Raw genomic sequence first — 24,228 nt, forward strand, 5'->3', positions numbered from 1 at the left:
AATTACCTATGATGCTAGCCAATATGGATGACAATACACCGGAATTTTAATACAGCCGCAACCTGTAGGCCTATAATTCAATCATAATAGAAGAACCGCATATAGTCCAATAACACACAGCTAAACTACAAATGACCCAAATATACAGCTGCTGAAAAACTTACAATTAGGCTATAAAATAAACAGCTGAAGCACTTCTGATGAAACCCCATGTAGCAGTATATAATGTCAAAAGGCTGTAGGGTCTAAGTACACTAAATTAATATATAAATGTTTAATATTAGCTTGAACCCCACTTACAGTATAAGAAGTATATAACCGTAAACCACAATAAAGTACAGTCTACCTTTACGTAACGTCAACCGTAATCATCACACCTAATGAGATCCTGGCAAACTAATGAACAATAGGCTAATCAAAAGGAACTTGGCTGGAATCTCGCTTCCTTATATTCCGAACTACCGGTACCTACATGAGTAAATAGGAATTACAGTATCGACAAAGACTTTACAAATGCCATCTCACTTTAATTAATGCGGAGAGAAATAGCATCAAAACGGGTGAGGATCGTATGGAAAAACAATAAACTGGTGATACAAAAGTCATATCAGCCCCATTAACTTACTGAACATTCGGGATAACATTATACCGTGTTATCCCCTTCAATACGATTTTTTTTTTTATTTGGTATCTGGTCGATTTCAATTATCCTGGGAAATATTCAAGTAGCCTAGTCGAGGGATTATAAACGAACTCCATCAACACCTACAACACAATGACCCATTTTTATCTGGTTCTTCCCATCATCATTATATTTAGGGGAGACCTCGTTGTGAAGGGACTAATGGCAGTAGTACAAGTAATGTCCTTACCCTATGTCCAGGACGGGGGGGGGGGTTACAGATACGTGAAAACTAATGTGGTGAGGTGGAGATGAAGTGGGTGTGGGGATCAGAGATAATGGACGCAGCAGCCATCGGCCATCACGTCCCAGTCACATTAAACTGATCCACACACTCAACACCACTGTCATCCCACACACCCACCATCCTCGCGATAATAATATACCGGTATACTAGAAGGTACATAGATATAAGAACACTTGCAACGCCTTTGATAACCTGTAGCTAATGCTGATATTGTTGTATCTACATAAGGTATATACAGGTACGTCATTATTACTGGGCATCTCCCTAAGTATTACATATATAACTAAAATACGGTACCGAAAATTTTCATGCACCACACTTCTAAAGGCTAAACACACAAGCAAGAACTTAGCAGCTTTGATGCCACAACGAAAGTTTCTGCGACAATTATACACATATAACTGCCTTATATTTTTACACATTTTATAACTGCATATAACTGACACACACAGGCAACAACTTACCAGAGTACATACATCAAGTGAAATATACAAACTGTACGATCGCCAGATATATTAACAACTCAAATAGTTGTGCATGCATAAACAAACAGTTCGTGATCATAAGCTGGCCTCAGCCAGAGTATAAACACGCAGTCACACACACACACACACACACACACACACACACACACACACACACACACACACACACACACACACCGCCTGCTGTACACATGCACAAGCAATCAAGTTAACATCAAATCCGTTTACGATATGCGCCACCTTCACTTGATTACGGCAGATTCGGTTACGCGTCAAAAAAATATTGCACCAAAATTACGCGTGTGAACGAGACTGGGGCGGGACACACAAACCCGGGATGAACTGTGGACACGAGTCAGTTAGGATAGTCTGATCACGACCCCTCCTGCTCCCTCCCATGTCCTCTTAGTTCATCAGTGAATTAAAAAACACTGACTCAATAAACCAGCCTGAGCTATTAATTCCACTACAGCAAATACCGTAACGTGGTACTCTCAGCCCCCACCCTAACCCTGTAGTGGAAGTAGTGTGTATATCTGCGTTTCCAATCGTTCTCTCTCTCTCTCTCTCTCTCTCTCTCTCTCTCTCTCTCTCTCTCTCTCTCTCTCTCTCTCTCTCTCCTTACCAATGCTCGTCGCCACGGCCTCACGCCTTATTTCTGGGTGGGTTGGCCTGACAATTACTATGAACGTACGGGGTCTGGCGTCTCGGGACACCATAAGAGTTTCGATTTGCGCCCATTCAATTATTTTATCTCAAAAAAGTGTAAAACGTTGGGCGTAGAATCAACAGAAGACGGGCTCAGAACCACCAAACACCAAAAACAACCACCTCAGTATCGGCACCTACTCTATTCAACTCCAAACTCCTTACGGTACGGGGCTGTGATTCGAACGTGCCCTCTATCCTGTTAGTGATTTTTTTTAATGGGTTTAAAAAAAAAAAAAAGCCAAAAAGCATCGTCTTTACATATAAAGGGTAAACTCTGGGAAATGTCCAGCATGTTATCCCAAATATTGCCTCTCTAGAATTTGCCTGAATGGATCTTTGTCAACTTCTATGGTACAATAAACAAGCTTCCACACAAATGATTTTTGTTTCAACGTATATACATTGTTCGGTCTATTTTATTCACTTATTTTTGACTGAATTCTTAGTTTATCCAAATTACTTTATTCTGGATTTTTTTTTTTTTCCGAACCGAAGGGTTACGTTTACACAACCCCCTCACTATACTAAGACATCAAAGCAAATACCCGATATATAATAATCGTCCAGTTGTAGCGTAGTTAAAATAAAAAGCACGTCACAGGAGTGAAGTGGTTAATATTAGCTTTGGGTTGGTAGTAGAGTGTGGTAGCCATACGGGTGAAGAATAAAAAGAAACTACGAGGAAAGTATGGTATACATTATAGGGAGTACATTCCCACGCTATGCACAGGTTAAAGGCACGATTGTGACTGACTGACCGGACGGTTTAATGCGTGCCGGCTATTTAAATGCCTAATTAAAGGGAACTTGGAATGGAGGAACAGAAGATAGGGAAGGAAAGAGCTAAAGAGTGAAGGAGCTTGGGAAGGAATGAGAGAAGGAGCTTGGGAAGGAGAAACAGGAGTTAGGAATGGAAGGGGTGAGTAGATGAGGAACAAGAGGAGGGAGTGGAGACGAACTATAAGGATATCATACCGGTACCGTACCATATGGTAACTTAAATAATATGTGTTCTCACATCATATTTCTTAGCAGCCTGTCTGACACTTAACTTTCCATCACGTACGTCTGCACTAGCATACTCTAAAAGGCTGCCACGGCGTTCCACCGTATAGTGTCTTCTACCATCACTGGTAGATACACTCACTCTCTTGTAATTTCGAGGCATTGTGGCCTAGTTCATCTCACACTTCATCTGTTATATAAATGCAAAAACAAAGATAAGCATGCAGACTATGTACATTGTACAAAATATGTTTTATTACATATAAAAAAAGCAAATTAGATATGCTGTCTGACCTCAACCCTTTAAATATCCATTGTCCGAAGTCACCTCTTTAAATCCCAAAAATGCGTACACATTCACTCATGTCATGTTTACATACATTTAAAATGCAGATTTTAACCCTTTCTCTGTTCCAATCTTCAAGTTAGACGTTAAAGTAAACCTCTAAATGTGTATAAGCGTGCGGTTTGTTATGATTCGTTCACACCAGACCAAGTTTTCCCGTATTCATTTTTTCACCAAAAAATAGCATTGTCTTTATTACAATATATTCACCAGTGGAACATAATATTTTAAAAAGATAATTATACATAACATTTTACAAAACCTATGCAACATTATCCCGTTTAAAGATATACGATATCTTTCTTCGTTTAGCAGCGGCGTAGCATTTAATCTTTTTATGCAAATTTCGTCCGAATCCACCCCGTGTCCGAATTCACCCCGGTTCACGGTATGTAGGCTAAACCAAATAAATCCTCATGCTAAAAAGAGAGAAAAAGAAAAGGCTGTGCAAACGGCGGGTCCACCTGATTAGACTAACATTATTAACTCCACTACAGCCATATTACAAGTCCTCTGAAACGATAAAAAAATATATATCCTACATGCTGGTCCTCTCACCGAAAAATTGACCTTAACCCTTTCACTATGGTATTGTAGCTGTTTTATATATAATTCCTGTCATCTCCGAAGGCAATTACTTAGCTATGAAGACGCAAAGAACCTAAAGTTAAATATGGCTCTCATTGTCTCGTTACGTGAGGTGTCCCCTACACTGAAGAGAAGTACTTGGGGATAGCAAAAATAAAATGATGTTACGTAGTGAAAAGTCTCTCTCTCTCTCTCTCTCTCTCATCCAGTCTTCATCACGTCAAGCCCAGGTCTCCCTCATCCAATTTTCATGTCCCTCTCTGCCTTCATCAAGTCGCCTCGCACTTTACCATGCCATCCCCCATTATTAATTACCGGCACCAAGTCACGGCACCACATTCTACACTATTTCTATGTATCTAAATCCTACAAGTCTACCCCACGACTAACACTAGTATCTACCACGATCATTTTCCATCCTCTAAGGTCTTCACATGTAAGATAAAGCCAAAATCAATATCAATTAATTTCGCGATCCCTGGCCACAATACGCCTTCAAGAGTTTATAAGCAGAGGGAAATACAGCTCAATTCGCAGCCCATATGAATAAATAAGAATACAGATACCGGTTAACTTGCACTAAAGACTCAGGTGAGACTATGTATCCTGGATGGATGATGCTGCGTGCCCACCACAATAAACTGAAGGCAAGGTGTTATGCGCATCCACCTGAATATCTAGCAGGCGGCAGCAGATATTTCGATTACGTAGGCTAACCCTAATGCCATCACGGGCGTAGGCCAGTCACCCACCCTTAAATGTTTTGGACAACGGCACCATGGCATCGGACCCCTGGCGTACACCTCGCAAAGGGATTAGGCCTATAAAACTGGCTGCTATTTGACATTCAGTGTGGTAAAATCTACTTCAGCTTCACCACGATTTTAAGAATGTGTAATGGAACCACTGTACTACAACTTTCTGACCCTAACTACACCGCTTAGTTCCGGGGTTAAAGATATCCTAGCAGACTGGTTAAGAGGCGTAGCGGTAAACACTAGCATGAGGTGGACCATCCTAGCACACTGGTAAGGAAAAGTACCGGTAGATACTTAGAGGGTACCAAGAGTGTACCGGTAGACCCTAGTGCCATATTCACACCTCTCCACACCACCGCCAGCTCACCTCCCGTAGAAATTCTGGCTCATGAATATTTCGAGGGGTGTTTCTTCCTCATGCATAATTCGAGGCGTGTTCTTGTGCCATTACTATATTTCCCCGCTACGCCGTTCACACTGGTGCCGAATACATGTAGGCCTCCGGGACTAGGATTGCAAGTTTTATTTCCGTGCCCACAGTGAAGGTACTATATGCCACAGGTTATGATACATGCATGACAGCCAATATCCATCTATCCTTAGGCCTATTCACAACTATCTCGCTATAACTCTCTATCCAGCTATCTAGGCCTACTTCATTAGCATTTCTGAATCCTCTCGCCCTTTTCGCATAAGAAACACGGTGCCATACCGGTAAGGCTTGTAGACCTAGATATAGCTAGCCTAATGGGAAAACTGAAATCGAGGTACCGGGTATTTATTTCATGAAATAAGGTTAGTTATAGTGTAGGGTACGTCAGGAATCTGTGATGTGAATTTTATTTTCTGTCCATCTGCTATCCCCTCCAAAAATGCGATGTGGTACCGTACTGTACCTAACAAAACCTACAGCCTATATGTACGACTCTAGTACTTTCGTTAACTGAACAGTAGTTACCGAGTCTATTCGAGCAGGTTAAGCACATCGCCAGGTAACAGGTAGGGTAATGCACATGACCGGTGAAAACAATGCCCTTGCGAGTCTGAAGAACCATTAGTGGCCAGTGCAATTACGGTACGGATAACTACTTGCAGTCAGCAGCCACACTTAGCAGTTAGTTTGGTGCGGTTACCCCGTAGGTATAGAAAACTATTTGGCTTGTCATTTGGTGTAAATTATAGTCACCTGAAGGAAGCACTACATCAAATGAGTGGATGGTGGGCGCTCCTACCTACCTAGGAGTCAAAAGGGTTAAAACCACCGGCCCTTCTAACTCGTATTTTTCACCTCTTACCCCCTCCCCCCATGCAACCCCGACACCCACTTTCATGACCTTCCTTACCACAAACTCCCCCTCCCCTTCTCTTCCCCCCACTCCCAGCTCTCTTATCTCATTCCGATCTCCTGCCCCTCCCCCCAACCCCACACATCTTCCTCTCCCCACTACCTTTCCTTTCATGTTTCACTCCCCACGAAACACTCATCTTCCTTTATTCACGCTCAACGTACAGCAAAAACACCATAACAGCAATAACAATCAGCATCACCAAAGGCAAATCAACAACCCTATTTCTTATTAGGCTATATGTAAAGGGGATCCAGAAAAAAAAAAAAAAAAGGAAAAACTACTGGGCGACCAAAATGGGTCTACCAGAGGAAATGAGCCAGATAATAATAATAATAATAATAATAATAATAATAATAATAAAAATAATAATAACCATATCATAATAATTAGTTACTACTACTATTACTACTACTACTACCGTACTACTACCACCACCACCACCATTACTACTAATATTAAACGACTGATGCGGATGCTAGGAAGAGAGGCGCACGGAACACGGAAAAATTATCACAAATTCCACGAAAAAAAAAAAAAAAAAAAAAAAAAAAAACCTACGTCGATAAAGACGACGCTCAACCATACCATCTCTTGGAAGAATTCAAAAAAAAAAAAAAAAAAAAAAGAACAGGGAGAGAGCTTCATGACAGTCAATAACACACCCAGTATGCTAGACGCAAATAAATGTGTTGTGTGTGTGTGTGTGTGTGTGTGTGTGTGTGTGTGTGTGTGTGTGTGTGTGTGTGTGTGTGTGTGTGTGTGTGTGTGTGTGTGTGTGTGTGTGTGTGTGTGTGTGTGTGTGAGAGAGAGAGAGAGAGAGAGAGAGAGAGAGAGAGAGAGGCAAGACTGAAAGCACGATTTAGCACTGACTTGGTACACAGACACACCACACGCACGCACGCACTCACACGCACACACTCGTATCTCAAGGAGGTTAACAAGGCCATAAATACGCTAGTGTGTTCTCGCCACTTACCTTACCACACACCGTTCCCTCCTTGACGACGGTGGCGAAGAAACGAGCATTGTCGTAGTGTATAATTTACTTTATTTCTCACACCTTTCGCCCGCAACACATTCCATCCTAACCGTACCTCTCTCTTTCTCTCTCTCTCTCTCTCCCTCACGAAACGAATACCTAAATATGAACAACACACACACGCGTCATCTCCCCTCTCTCTCTCTCTCTCTCAAGACTGGGCTACGCTACGCCACATCTCACCTTATTTCCCTCCGCTGTCTTCTTTCACGCACCTGTTCTCATCCTTTCCAATATTCCAGTTCCAAATTCTTCCTTACCCTCTCATTCCTAACACCACCTCCCTCTCATTTCCCCTCATTTCCACTGCTTCATTATCTATATATTCAGTTTCCCATCGGTCCTGGTATACAGTTTCGCTCAATAGTTCCTTTACACTGCACGGTTCGTATTCTAGCTGGCATAGACTTCGTAATGCCTCTCTCTAACCGATTTATTTTGCACACTAAGTCTCAGTATCCTCTTTTTTTTACACAAACTGTCGATATTAAATAAAAACAACATATCGTTCATAACATTCCCTCTTCCCAACAGCTTACTATTCTTTTACTTTAACTTAGCCCACGTTTTTGTCCTTTTGTAGCTTATTTCACATAGAACAGTAGCAGAAAAACACAATAGGCCTAATGCGGCTCTGCATCCTTGCCATAACATCTCTTCACGCTCGCATCATGTTCTAACGCTATCTATGGTACTCAGAATTTATGATGAGAGAAATTTTAGGTCATGTCAGAGTAAATACAGCAAAGCTTCCTTATCTCAGTTTCTCCATGCCGCTCATTCTTATTCCTTCAGTGAGGAATCTAGAAGTCTTTGGGAATTTATTTTTTCAACAGCCGGATGACTTCGAAAACGGGACTGTATATTTCATGCATTATTATTTTCTCCCTCTACTCTATCTTTAATCTTCCTCACTCGTTCTGATTTCCCCATCTCTTCGTCACTGGAGTTTTGCTTCCCTAGCCCACTGCCCCCGTGCACTAATAACCTCCGCCTATACGATACAATGCACGACCGGAATTTCACTCTGCAACGGGAGAGTCACATTAGCGTATGGAGAGAAATCCTCCTGCAGATTATAGGCGTGCTCTAATTCGTGATATGATGGTGAATATGGTACAGGAGGCGTAAAGGCAGCTATGCATTAGTCACCCAATCAGATACAGTTTGCTAAATTACCCGTACAAACCCGAAAAAAAAAAAAAAAAAAAAGTTATAAAGGGGGTAGAGAATCTGTCCTGGAAAATTTAGTAATTTTATTGTCTGGTAGGATAATGAAATTCTGCCCTACAAACTCTAATTCCTTCCAACAACGACCAATTCTTCCCAACAAAGGCAAATTCTTCGCTACAAAGTCCAATTCTTGCCTAGCAAGTCCTGTTCTTCCCTGCAAAGTCCAGTTCTTCCGTACAGTGTCCACCTTGCAGTAGCTAGCTAGTACCGGTACAATAATACACTCCATAGTTATTTACCAACCCTAAAAATAGCGGTGGGTTACAGCATACATTTAAAAACGACACAGGTTGCTATCTAACGTGATCGTTCTGCGTAGCATCCTCTTCCTTACTCATTCACCCAGATACGTATTTTCCACTTTTCTAATGTTACCGTCGAAAGGTTTTAGTCAACCGAAACACTGACAGATTAAGCAGGCCCATCTTTAACTCAAGTTTGAGAATCCTGTCTTACGTCTAACAAAACCGTCGGAAAATAGCAAGATTAAAATATGAATTGCGTCCTCGGACTGAAGGGCTTATCAATAATTCAGCAAAACCAAACTACCGTAGCACACGCCTATGGCAAGTAGACTAGGCCACCGTGTCACAAACTGTGCTGTACAATCTCAGCCAATTACTCAGCCGCTGTGATTTGGCTATGATCGTGGCCAACAATCAGACTCTTACCGGTAACCATTTCACGACAAGAAAAAAAACTTCCGGTAGGCCTATTGTACATACCTGACAATCGTGTTTCGTGACAAATACGTTATGGTACCGGACAGGCTACGTGCTTGATGGTGACAGGCTACCGTGCTTCACAGTACTACCTTAATCACATTTGACTCCTCGACATGTCAACAAAAATCCTCCATAATTAATCAGCAGATACACCGATCTTCAGGAAGACACTAGAAGCAGCAGGACTATTTACAAATATATTGTGGATTAAGGCCTACGTGGTTGTGTGGAAGTGGAGCCATCTACCTACAAGTGAGAAGAATGTTGAACCTTGTAAACTGGCTATGGAGTCATGATCGACATTTTGTGATCTAAGCGTACTAGGCTATATAGTCTAATCAATGTTTAACATTTCTGCCAGTTTCGGGGGCATGTTCCGTATGGTGTCTCGTCTTTAAAACAAGCATCGTACGCTATCCTAAGCTATTTTAAAATTGCAGTGGTGGTATCATGAGTAACTTAGACAAGCAGCCTTTCTTTTACGTCTATGACTTAGAGTTTGGCATAGGAGTGAAGAGGTACCGGTATTTACAAGTAATGGCAAGAGAGAGAGCCTAAGCACGTGTTTTTCCATACCTGTTTACAACCAAGGCTACCTTACACTGGTGGACTAAGCTTTAGGCCTATACTGTATTTCCTGATAATATAGTCCAGTGTTCTACTTTCTCGCACCATCCAGGGAGAAGGTAACTGTTTTAATGAAACATGCTTCACGTCACATCATTCACCTCACACCAACTTAGGCCTACCGGTAGATGCACAATATAATCCATACATCACTTCTGATTAGGCCTTGTGTCTGAAAGGTCTCTAATCCTGTATACAGCTGCATTTCATATACCGTACATTTACTATACCGTAATTCTCACTTCAAAAAGAGTAGGGACTGCCATACTTACCTGCCACCATTAGCCTCTTCAGTGCGGTGACAAGTCTTTCCTGAGTTCAGTAAAACAATCTGGTGGTACAAGTAATTATAACACAACTGAAACCGTCATAGAAGTGGAACGATTACCTGAAGCTATCTTTATTTTCAACCTCTGCTGTAAGAAAGGTCGTTATAAAGAAAAAACTGTCTAGAGGGCACATTCAAACCCGAACATAACATGGGCCTTCACTGGGATGGCCGAGTTATTATTATTATTTTTTTTTTTCACTTCTGGAACTTTAGTATCATCTTACAGGCTCGGATACCCTCGATAAAAATAAGTATCGGCACCCTTTCAGTGTAAGACATTATGATACACGGACTATGATTTACGGGAAATGACACGGATATGTTGGTATTGCGGTTGTGACATACAATGCCAATTAGCAATATCTAACCTCTTACTTTCCTACGGTATAGCATTATAATGGGAATTGTGAATTTTTGTGGCTTAAACAGGCATACCAACACTACCGACTGAACCACGGCGAAGCATTTCACGTCTTATCCGACCCCAAGGTGCCATTTTTTTTTTTTTTTTTAAATTGAGGTTACAGGCACAATTGCTAATCGGCCCGGAAATAAAGCCGTGCGGTCGTGGCAACCAGCACTAGCATGAAAAATATATATATATATATATATATATATATATATATATATATATATATATATATATATATATCGGATATGTAACTATCGGCATATAGTCTAATCTGACAGATAACAAAATCCAGATTTCCAGGTTCACTTTCTTGCCCCTCCCCCTTCTTTTAGCTGTCAGGTACGTACCGTAAGTTACGTACGGCATCTCAAGATCCATAAACATTCTTCAGATATCTAAAAAGGAAAACAACTGTCTTACTTATAGCTATTAATATTTTCAAGGCGATATCCCAGGTAAGACGAAATCAGTCAGTCCCCAACCGATGTGTTCGAGAGCCAAAAGTGTACTGGACACGTTAGTTAGCCTATGCAGCTTATTCCCAGATACTCAGGGAACTTGTAAACTCTATATTTAGTATCTCATAAAAGAGAAAACATGACAACAGTACGTAAACATTAAAAATTATTAAAAAGACAATGGGGGGGGATGGAAGAGTTTTTACGACATTGTGAATTTACTTATTGTTAGATTTACATTTCACGGAATAATTTTTTCTGAGCGGTAGTGTTACATTTTGACATTAGGATTCACAAGCAAGCGTACTTCCGGTTTAATCCAGTATGCTCACTGATTTCCGAGTTCAGCATAGAGTCACCTAAAGGCAACTCAATGGAGATGAGTGTGATAAGGTGTAGCTATTTTAGTTTCTTTTGTTTCTAAGAAAGGTGAGTACACACAATATGTCTGTAGTTTGTCTTTCTTAGCTGTAAAAGTTCCATCTATAGCTATCTATACTATGTAGTTAATAGTATTATCATGCCAATTACCGTACCGTTCTGTACCTTTACCTTATAATTATACCGTATATAGGCTTATACATGCATATTATATATATACCGGTATATATATAATATGCATGTATAAGCCTATATACGGTATAATTATAAGGTAAATATATATATATATATATATATATATATATATATATATATATATATATATATATATATATATATATATATATATATATTTGAATCCGTGAAATAAAAATGCGGCAATCCGTAAATTCACAATGCCGCAGTTTTTAACCAAACCCAAAGTACCGGTAACAATGTTTTCAGGTTCCCTGTAAGTACGGAATAATCTAAATATTACATTTCCCATCCGGATGAGACCCCATGCCCCCTAAAATCTTAACCTTGGCCCATCAGGTGCCCATGACCCCCATGGTGACAGTCACTGGACTTGTCCCTTTAGCACGGTGCCCACCCCCTCCCCTTCTTGCATTTTTTCCCGCAACCATCAGATGGTTCTATGCAGTTTAGGGAGACTACATGCAGCTAACGAGGGGTAAATACACGCTTATCCAACCCCTCCTTACCCAAATGGCTAAGCTAAGCAGACTTGAATCTGAAAGGGCTAACCTACAGCTTTAAAGCCTGGTACCATATTTAATTACCAGTAAATTCTACCATACTTTAAAAATAGGCCACACGGTACACGAGCGATCGACATTTATTAGCAAATATTTCTGGCACACTTGCTTCTAAAACGCATAAACAGGTTCGACAGAACTGTTCAGACGACGCAGAACAAGAATCTCTAATTGCTTCCACTACAAATGTCATCCACGACCCACACGCCTACTCTGACGAACAACACTTGCTGTATGCTATCTGCCAACCTAGCCGATGAAGCTGGCCGAAAAGGTGCACCGTGCCGTAACAACTCATGCTGCACAATGTACTGTATTGCATTCTATGGAACTGTTTTTAGTTAATAACACACACACACACACACACACACACACACACACACACACACACACACACACGCACAAAGCTCTAACAGATTTATAATGATAACAATAATAAAAAAAATTGGTCGGTGACGCCATGAGCCAGCAGCCGTACCTACGCTGACGGTTGAGCATAGTTGCAGTTCGCGCCACACAAAGTAACTAAGTGCATTTCGCTCCCATGAAACCAGCCGCGAAACATGCGCACTTATCTTGCAAGATTCACAAATATTCTTGCAAGATTCACAGATATTACTGTACGGAAAGCAGTCGAAATACGACTTACGGTACCTACTTGTACCCTAATAGTCAATATATGGGTAGCCTGTAAGCTTTTCAGCAGTGTGACGGCTTTAACATTACAGGATGTTCGGTCCATCACCAGACGATTTTATTAAGTTTAAAATATTCTTCGGATGAAGGAACTAAGCTATGGACAATCTCATTTAACTTCTGCTTGCAAACGTCTTTTATACTGTACGGCATCGGATCCTCTCGCTAATGACGGCCGAGTTTATTCAGCTTACGAGAAAAAAAGACATTCTCGGACTGAACAAGTCAGCCAAAGAGGACAACACTATCTGACAGATTTTCAGGTTCAAAAGGGCAGCCTAAATGAAAGTCCTGAAGTGCATGCTTTTTTCTTTTTAATTTTTTTTTTTTTTTAGGTTACAAACTATAATACGCAACTTAAGTATGGGACCGGTCCCTGTACCTTTACTTTCTTTTAAGTACATTGTGAGGGAGCCATGGTACCGTACAACAGTAAGATCGCACTAACGCAACAGTATTTGCGTTTTGCATCTACTGGATACTGGTACCGGTACCCTATGTCACGGTGCTTAAGGGAGGGAAGAATTCACACAGCCTACTGTATTTCCTGGCTAAAGTGGGCAATGGCTTGACATGGGTTGGGAACTCCAGACAAAGCTATCAACAGCTCATCTGCTTTTGGTTGTGTTGATTATGCGATTTCTGCGGCTGGTACAGAACCGATGATTGTAACTGGCACCGATATGGGCTAACATCAAGGGAACAGCCGAGACAGTGAACAGCCTAGGAACAGGCAGCCGTGTTCTCTTAAATATATTCTGACGCACCTTCAAGAGATGCAACAAGAGCCATTAAAGGCGATAGGCTAGGCTAGGCGCGTTGAAGTTGGCTGTCGTACCAATGAAAAAAAAAAAAAAAAATGCATGACAGGAGCCAGACAGAAAAGGGGCAGGCTAACGAGTAAAAGAGATACTGGGAATTTGAGAATGGGATAGGCTACGGTAATATATAGAGAACGGTGCGAGGGACTGGCGCTGTTAGTGGTCAATTACGTTATCCTATCTCCTGAAACTCTTGAATAACTGGTGTTGCAAAAATGAATACGTACAGGTGGAATGAAGAGAAATTGTGGAAGGGTGTTTTAGGAACGGGGTGAAATACTAGAACTGGAGAATCAAGATTACTGGAGGAGTGTTGGTGAGGTGAGAAGAGGTAGCCTACCGGTATTGGAGGGGTGCTGGAGGACGCAGAGGTAATGGAGGATGGGTAGTTACTGGGGGAATGGGGAGAGGTATTGGAAGAATGGGACGTCCTGGGCCTGAATGTTGATAGAATGAGGGAAGGCCATGGAGTTGCTAGACGAATGAAGAGAGGTACGGAAATGGAAAGGTGTTAGAGGAATGAGAAAACATTTTGTACGGGTGTTGAAGGAATAGAGAGGTATTGGTAGGATGTTGGAGGAATGAAGGGAGGTACTGGTCAGATGTTGGAGGAATGAAGGGAGGTACCGGTACTGGTGACATGTTGAAGAAATGAAGGGAGTTACTGGTGAGGTGTTGGAGGAATGAAATGAGATACTGGTGAGGTATTGGAGGAATGAGAGGTACTGGTGAGGTGTTGGAGGAATGAAAGGCACTGGAGGAATGAGTTTTTTTTTGGTTTTTTTTTGGTGGGGGGGGGTGGAATGAGAGGTACCGATACTGAACGAATAAGAGATACTGGAGGTGTGAAGGAATGAGGACACGTATTATTGGGGCGAAGGTGGACCTGGAAAGGAATTTTTGCAGGAAGAAGAGATAGGCCTATGAAAGATGGGTGAATGAAGAGATAAATGAGATAAATACGAGACCTGAAGTGACTGCGGTGATGGCTACTAGGAAGGTGTACTGGGTGTTGTTATAAGACTGAAGATGATGCTGGGGTAGGCCTAAATAAAGAAGATTAAGTTAATATATCCTACTGATTATTGGAGAGGTGAGTAGGGGAGTTGGAGAAGTGACTGGCAACTACTGGCCAGGTGTTGCTAAAGGACCGTAAGACTGACGGAGAAAATTAAAAGTGATAGGCTACTCGAGTCCAGCATGAAGGGACTCAAACTAAGGACAATGAAAGGGTGAATAACCGATACTGGTAACGTACTGTAGGGGATGATTAGAGGTACAAGTATTGGAGAGGTTGAGTGGAAATGTTGGAGGGGGTGAGTGGAAATGGAGAGGGCGAGTAGAAACAATAGAGGGGTGACTACAGGTTCTGGAACTTTAAAGAGGTGAGTGGAAGCATTGGAAAGAGGAATATAATTACTGGAAAGGTGAGTGAATGTACTAAAGGGATGAGCAGAATGATGGAGGGAAGGGTAGACGAGGGGTGAGTGCAGACAGACTAATAGGGAAATGAGAGGAGGTAATGGAGATGATGGACATGAGTGTGGAAATAAAAAAAAGTCAAGGGAAGTAGCCTAATCACGGAATAAACACAAATCAAGCTACTGGAGAAATAAATAGAATAACTGGGAAATATTAAAGAAGTAAATACAGTGTAGCCTACAGCGCTAAAGACGAGCTTTTAGGCTGGGGAATAAACTTAGAAAGAAATGTGTACGATATTTGACTACGGTAAATGTAGGGTGTCTGAGGCAGTACTAGGTGCGACATGCCCCCCCCCCCTCCTCCTCGCTAGGCAGGCCCCCGTTGAAATATTGATTAGTAGGCCTGAATGGTGGAGCGGCCGGCCCCCAGCACCGTCCGGACCTCCCCTAATTCACACTCACGCTCCCTCACGCTCCACACTGGTAAACATATCCTGGCAGTATCAGTAGTAACATGAGCACGATCAACCGTATTTGACTGTATTCTACCCCTACTATATATTCTGTACCAGATCGGAAGAGCATGGTCTAACTACTTTAGAAACATACCGGTAAGGTAGTGTGCCGGAAAATATGTCGCCCACTGACGATAATAATAATATATACCGGTAAAATAATAATAATAATAATAATAACAATAATTAATTATTATTATTATTATTATTACTATTATTATTATTATTATTAAACTGCTACTACTATTGGTGTTACTGAGACGGTTTTTATTAGTTGTTAGCTAATTTGAACATGACTATAACATACGGTACTAACCAATACTGCCAGATCGAAATAGTATAAACGATAATTACCCTATATGTATATTATATTATATAATTATACATATTTCGATAAATATCCGGTAGCCTCTAAGAACCTAGCCTACCTCCGGAACATTTGAACAAATACCGGTTGTTACCGGTGATGGACCCCGAGTTCACGATAGGGCTAATAATAATAATATTACGGTAATAGGCAGGACAGTGTATGAGAGTAAATGGGGTGATAAATTCATCCCTGATGCACTGTACACTACACACCAGGGACCGTATTCTTGAGGACTTGGCGAGCTTGAAATTAATAATGGTCAAAGAACCTAAAAACCTCTCTCTCGTATATATCTCTATCGATAATGATTATATCACTACACGGGTGCACCTTAAGCCAGTGTCATAGTTTCAAAGCGAGTCACTCCACGATCAGGCATACCATCCATTCCTAGACACCTTAACAAATTACGTTCTGATCATTTTCACATCCATCGTGTCCAGGTGTTGCTTATAAAAACTACGCAGGTCTATGTACCGTAGTAATGAAAAGATAACGTAAAAACACTAATATTTATCTCCATACGACCGACTCGAAACAGACTTGATAGCTACCATAGTCCTTTCCCAGAGGCCAAGCCGTGTTCCTACGTGCACCACACTTTCACAAGTCACCACTTCGACGCTAATATCCATCGTCCATATTGAACACGTTACGGCTCTGTTATTTAGGAATGTTGTGATGATAGTAACTGAGGTGTTTCCGTGACACACTGGTGGGTCTTGTGGAGGAACACTAATGTCAAAACGAAATTCAAACAAACAAACTGCTTCCTTACCATCGCTGTGATCGAATTCGTACTCTTTCAGATACCGTATACCAGTGCGGTAACTTTTCTAACCACTTAGCCACCACGTCCCCCACCACAATATTAGTGTGTAGTGGCTCTGACGAAGGGGCTTAAGCCTTCCAAGTCTACGTGAATACAGCACTGGAAGCCACACACCACATGCCTGACACTCCGAACACTAACCTGAAGTGACTCCTGGTAAAAATAAACGACACTTTGGGTACCGGCCCTGGTTCGCCATGAGCTTTTAATACCTGGTAAAAACGATCCGTATTACTGTGGACTTCGGAGGCCCTCTGACATCTTTTCCACGTTAGGTATCTTTTGCACATTAACAGCTTCTTCATGCTCTCTTGCAGGTTATTTACATTCCCTATTCCAATAGTCTGGCTGATTAACACATGAGAATACCAGTAAATGCGAGTCCTAGAGAGCCTCCTAAGCCCAAAGAAAGTACAATCCGGTCAACAGCCAAGAAATTTGATGCAATGACATAACGGCAAATATTGTACTGGCAGGGTATGTTGTACTGACAGACTGCTACTCCCAAGATTAATGAGACTGAGTAAACGTAAAGCCCCACCGTATTCTCACTGCCACCTCCTTAGCGATTTATTCTGCTTATCACACCTTAACATTCTAACATTGTCTTGCATGGAAACTATTTTTAAGACATCTAGTTTGCACCAGTAACAAACATGAGGGCATTAAGATGTAGTCTGCTTTACGAAAACACCACAGCCAGTGAGAAAATGGGCCACATACACTAACAATTTCACCCGGGATGATAAAAAGCTAAGAACGAGTAAGAAAAGCTAAATCTTTAAAACATGACGGACTACCTCATATCAGCTTTAATAATATCACGATACCGTATATTATTTCGATGAACTCTCTTGATCATTCTCATCACTGAACTGTAAACAAATGCCAATAAAATCTAAAATAACACACACACACACACATTACCACAAATCGACTAATAAAAATGTGGGCCTTGTATTAAAGCCATCTTTTCATAATTCCCGCCACCGCAGCATAAACATACGCCACGACTAAGAAAACGTATACACAACAGACTACCCAAAATCGTCTTTAATAATAATCAGGGCACTCTGTTCGTATATAACAAACCTCTTTCATAATTTCTGCCGATGCAATTTAAACATACGGCAATATTAAGCTACACCGTAATAAAACACGCAAGACTATCGCAAATCAACGTAAATAAAAAATCAGGGTATTCTGATCAACTATAATCCACTCTTCATAATTCCCGGCACTGCATTCATATCCACTCTGTGACACGAATCTGTACGGAGTGGATAAAATCTGCAGTGGTACGGGGTCCCCTGAATGTTTAAAATAAAGAGAGCGCAATGAACACACACACCACGTCGCTTTGATGCCGTATTTACTCCTGCTATTAAATACAGCGTTGGTCTTTTTTCCGTCCTTTTTCTCTGTATTTGCACGCGAAGCTTTTAATTATCAGAATTCAACCTCCTTTTCTGGCAATTTTCTGATAACCTGGCACTGAAAAGCGGCCGAATTCTAAAATTACTAGAGATTCATTATCCTCTCTCTCTCTCTCTCTCTCTCTCTCTCTCTCTCTGTTCAATGCACGTTCACCACTTCACAATATCGTGGGACTGCTTACGTCACAACGCTTATACATTGGCTACAAACACTGGCATATAATCCCGTGCCTGCAAATACCGTACACATTTTCCAGTGTATTGCCCTATCACAACATATCACCAAACATTTTCTCCTGATACAGCTTCAGACAATATTGCTTTTATAAATGACAATAACACACGAGGCCCATGAGCACAAACACTTAATCTACACCATAAACTACATAAGACACACAACACCTTGCTACGCTGTGTAAACGCACACTATCTACATTTAAGCACACACAACGCATTCAGCACCATAAACGACATATAAACAAATATTATAAATGACAAATGTTCATCAACGAGAAACCCAACACCTACAATCTCAGCCGCAATAAACGACGGGAAAACACGCTTCACAATTTATCAACCACAGATACGCCACACAACGCACAAAATTCCAGCCCCAAATCACGGGCGCAAACAACACACACACATAATCTCCAGTATAAACGACAGAAACCCACGCCCTCAAACACTACCCACTCCCACAGCAAACCTTCCAGATCTCATGGGAGTAGAGTCAGAAATCTTGCCTCCCCTCCTACCCGCCTTGCAATCAATAAGCGCTCTTTACCCAAGCTAAAAGTTTTCCCTGGCATTCCTCGCCCCATGAATTACACATGTGAATTATCCCTCCCTCTAACTTTGAGAATCACTGCTAATACCGATGGCGTGGTCGACGATTCAATAAATATTTGCGCTTAGCTGTTGTATGATATTAACGTCTCTATAAAAACTTTTTGGGTTTAGAGCAAAGTCAACGGTGTGCTTCCAACAGCGAAGCATTTAAAGCCTAATTTGTTATCCTTTCAGAGCAGTGACCGAACCATTATTTATTATTTATTTACGGTATTTATTTCCTTCCAGACGATTTTGTTCAGCAGAGAAGCCCCACAGTCTTAGATAGATAATAGGAGTTTACCTACCACTGTTTATCCTTTCCCTTGGATGATCGAACTTTGATTTTTTTTTCTTCCCAGACGAGTTTCTTTAGCATACACAAAATATCTCACGCAGTCTAGCACAGTTAAGAGGGATAAAGAGCTTCTCTTATTGGGACGTCAGAACTGATGGGCCATTTCAGATTAATTATGACGACTTTAGTAACCAATGATGCAGCCTACGCAGTCAACACTTAATATTCACTTTCGCACTTCACTTGTCAGGCTTGGACTAATTTACCAAACTCATTAAAAGATTTCACCAAGATTTTAGCATGATGTTTGTCTGGTTTTGAGACATCACAAGCATGAACAAATCCTCTCACTTTACCTCCCCACAAATTCCCAACTCGAGTTAATCTAGTTCCAGAAAGTTTTGAGTGTAAAATCTGTGCCATTCTCAAAGATTTCACAAGGGGAGGCAATTTACTTTTCGAGTCTGGTGGCCATTTTTAAAAAGCGCCAAGAGAGACGGAATAAGCACTTTTACAACTTGTGTCATGTAGTGATTTTTCTCTCCTTGGCCGACGCGTCACTGTACTGTCTGCAGAGGCAGGGCAGGGTGAGAAATTTAATATAACTCTTGCCTTCATCCCTCCCAGAGCTGCTGTGACACGTCCGCTGACAGTGAAATAAGGTGGAAGGTGGACAGTTGGTGTCGTCACTTACACCAATTTTACTGCATTACGAACACTTTGTATTCTGCAAACAGGGATTTCGATATATTTCATGGTATTTTATCCAGTCTACATCCATATGCTATACGATTTGATTAATGGGTGAACAGTCTGAAACGTGTGGTCAGCATCGTCACATATATCAATTTTACTGCATTACAACAATATGCAGTTCTGCAAACAAGATTTTTTTATGCGTTTTGTGCTATTTTGTGGTCTACATTCATACACTAACAGGTGGAAGGTGGGTACAGTCGTCAAATATACCCCATAGAAATTTTACGGCATTTCGAGAACATTACGTTCCACAAAAAAAAAAAAAGTATAAAGGCTTTCAATTATGTTTTGTGGTATTTTTGCAAAACTTGCGTTCATACATGCTTTATCATTTAAAGACTGGGTGAACTATTACCTACATCGATTTTACTGCATTATTGTTCTGCAATTATTCCTTTAATAATTTTGTAATGTTTTGGTCATTTAATATGCTACGGTACATGGTATGGTGTCTGATGAACTCCACGAAAAAAGCAGCCAATTAGTGTTCTACTATGAAAAGCTGTGCACACAATTACCGAATCATAAACGAAAATTCAGCAAAACAACAAACAGCTTAAACATGAGTTACATAAACTCTTCGTAAAATGTGCTCTTGGGAACTCAGCTTTCCAAATAATACGGTCATTTGTTACTCCATTCACAACATTAATGCACAACAGAAATAACATGTAATACGACACACAAACACATTATAAACAAACTCCTGACATTAAACTGCACAGACAGATATTGCCGCGCGACTAGTAATCTAATTTAATACAAGCTTTATACGACAACCTTCAGAATTACTATTTTCCAGGCCAATGACGAACACATGACTGAAAAGCAACAATTTCAGAATAGCAGAGAATAGGAAAACTGGTTGGGGCACGACGCATGGCTCTGTAAATAAAGGAAAGCCTCAAAACGGAGAAAATATGCCGTCAAAACGGAGAAAATACGCGCGTATCAAACCTGACTGGTGAGGTATTTTTAGGCTAGCGTTCAGTCCAGCAGTGTTCGGGTCGACTCCACTACCCCCAGACTTTCTCCGAACTTGCCGAAAAAAAAAAAAAAAAAAAAGTTTAATACAGCTGCCGCTTAGTTCCATGCCTCGATTACAATACAAGCACGGTATGTGAAAATAAGTACATGATATACAAAACTACAAGCATGAGTGATCCACCCTTTGGACAGCACGTACAGTTTGCAAAATTTTGTCAAGCGAAATGGGAAACAGTTGCAAATTCCCTGGCTTCACAGGATTACGCCAAAGCAATGGAATGACCGAATCCTGAACTGAATTTTTCACGTTTTGACATGAAAAAATACGAAAACTTCAAAATAACGTTACACTTTGTTCGATTGCATTTTCCATCATGAATTACTAGCCATGGCATCTGCACTTTATGAAATACACGCTGTCATGTAATAATGTAATTCGAAAATAACTGTGGGACAAATCACATCTCACTAGTAGGCAAAAACTAAAAAACAGAAAAACTTACCTTACTCCTCAAACGAGACATAAGTAGAAGTCCGGATATCCATTTTACCGAATTTCACAATAAATTTGCACCATGAAATCTATCAAATTATAACAATCAAAACTTTTCCAAATAAAAAGGAGGAAACTCAAAGATTTGACCAAATCAACGAAAAAACAATACCAAGTGTGTCAAAATACACTGAATTCAATTTCTTATCTTTTCCAGAATTCACTCCACTGATAACTTTCCTTCCCCAACACTAAATATTATCCTGGGTTTCTACTGCAGGGTCATGCTAGGGATCCCGTGTCGGGCACTGGAGGCGGGAGCGACACAGACCATACGCGCCGGTGTCTCTCACTCGACTGAGGCTGTGCTCGTTCTGCCGCTGAGTGCTGATGCCGGGACGTTGAGGGTTGCCGACTACTCTGATTTTAGCTGTTATTCTTGCTTTCCATTTTTTTCTTTTTTTTTCTTTTTTCCTGGGGGGAGGGGGCTCACTCTCTGCTTGATACTTTCACGGTTGTCTCGTTTCCGTTCTACCAGTTTGTCTTGCTCCCTAACTTTCACATCTGTCCTCTTTTAGCCTGTAGCCTACTTCATTTTCAATCGTCCTAGCCAATCTTAAATTTCTGTTTCCACGCCTCTAATATTAATGCGTAGACTTCTTCCTGATAGTGTTAATACTTCGTCTCTGCTGTATTTTATTTATTTTTATTTTCTTATTACTGTCCGATTGCATTAATCCATAACTTCATTATCTTCGGTAATTCGATAAAAACTTCAACTCGACTCGCCTTTGCCATAGCTCTTACCGTTTTTCCTTTATCTTTTCTCTCCTTTCCTTCCTCTTTCCCCCCATCCCATCATCCCTCCCTTCCATTCAAGATCGCTTTTTTTTTTTTCTTTACCATCCATCTTCTCGGGCTTTCCTTGCTTCTTTCCTTAACCTGTCTCATTCTGCCGAATCTTTTCAGTCTTCACGTCCGATGTGTCATTTCCACCTGCAGCCCTTACTTTTATTTTAGTTATTTATTTATTTTTTTACTCATTTCATACACCGTCCACTCACCGTTCACACACACACACACACACACACACACACACACACACACACACACAAACTTCCCTAATATACAGATTCTCACATTAAAAGCAGTCATAAACCCAGAGAAACGAAGAGAATGGGTATTTAATATTTCTGCACGGAACTGTATTCTAGATGGCAAAGCAGACTCGGAATTTAGTGCGCAATATTATACGAAAAATTCTGTTGTTCTCTGTATTTAACGTCGCCAAAATATGCATCAGTAATCTTCACCACGACGCCATTTTTTTACCTTGTTATGGGATTTACTGATATGGCGATTCCTCCTGACTGTGCGGAGATTAATGAAGGATTTATCTTTTGCTGGAAGGGTCTCTATAATGCAGAGTTAAATCATGAGGAAAATAGAAAAAATAGTATACTTGGGCTGAGCGACAGAAATACTAAGGGCAAAACCAATCGCCAAGGGATGGGTGTTACGGTGTGAGGCAGTGACAACATTTCCTATGGTACACATTCAGGGTCGGATTTGAACTGCCAGTGAAGGATTCGAAGCACATTATTCCAAGCGATTTATTGTGCACACTGCACGTCAACATTCTCTTCAGTGTTATTAACATCGATTTAATATCCACAGAGTTTGCATCAACAGAATACGTAAGGATACCGAGAGGTGGAATAAATCGCTTAGTAAGAGGCGCTACCAACCTTCCCATGCCAGCTAGACTACGACCTTCAAACCATACATGTAAGGAGGGGTACTTGTCTGTCTGTCTGCCACTGAGCTTGGGATGATTTTCTCGCTGATATGAGAGACTTTGTAGTTCTTCTTTAGCGTCTTATTTTGCATGTTACGCGTTATAATATTCATGAGTGTTTTTTTGTACTCTTTCCTTATCAATTTTAATATCCGTGACAACCTAAAAGATAACTTAAAAGGTTTTTACTCTTTGGTTACAGATTTTTTTTTTATTCCGTGATATCCTAAAATAAAGGTGTAAATGGTAAAATAAACAGCTCAGATGTTACACTATCTCCTAAGACAGTGCGAACTTAGCAACAAATTTTTCATAGTATATAATACCTTAATATTCACCTGTTGCGTTCTATCTACCTATTTATCTATCTAAATAAACTGCTTAGGAAGAAATGTTACGTTCTTATGTAACCCTTAAGCGAAAAAGACTACGCCTAGGTCAAGAGAATTAATAAGGTCTGCCCATCGAGGTACCAGTTTTCACCCCTTGTGCGCATGACGTCACAAGAAGTGTCAGGTAAAGCCCTGAGTGAAGTCAGTTCATCAGTCTCCACTGACCCATACACCAATAAGGATCTCCGTTTTCTGAGAATTCGCGAAATATTGAGGGGGGGTCTTTTTTTATTTATTTATTCATTTATTTATTTTTTTTTTTTTTGGGGGGAGGGGGTAAAATGCCCACTTTTTGTGCAGCGAATGGGTGTAGAACTTCTCGGGTTAAAGGCATTAATATAAGCTTCCACAGATTTCCTAAGGATGTGGAAATCAGAAATAAATGGGTCAAGTTCTGCAGAAAAACAGATCCTTGTTTTAATCCTGCCAATTCCTACATATGTA

General features: G+C 40.8%; 1 protein-coding gene across 1 annotated transcript in view; it reads right to left on the reverse strand.

Moving 5' to 3' along the window:
• LOC145405824 (uncharacterized) overlaps window positions 1–21,655 on the reverse strand; it is a 629,196-nt gene extending 607,541 nt beyond the window's left edge. The window contains exon 1 of the mRNA XM_080277062.1: window positions 21,605–21,655. Within this exon, the coding sequence (XP_080133188.1) occupies window positions 21,605–21,625 (21 nt within the window). The 5' untranslated portion in view covers window positions 21,626–21,655. The remainder of the gene's footprint in view (window positions 1–21,604) is intronic.
• Between the last annotated feature and the right edge of the window lie 2,573 nt (window positions 21,656–24,228).

The sequence above is a fragment of the Coenobita brevimanus genome, chromosome 68, assembly GCF_032717465.1.
Source record: "Coenobita brevimanus isolate Jiangsu-jjx chromosome 68, ASM3271746v2, whole genome shotgun sequence".
Lineage (NCBI taxonomy): Eukaryota > Metazoa > Arthropoda > Malacostraca > Decapoda > Coenobitidae > Coenobita > Coenobita brevimanus.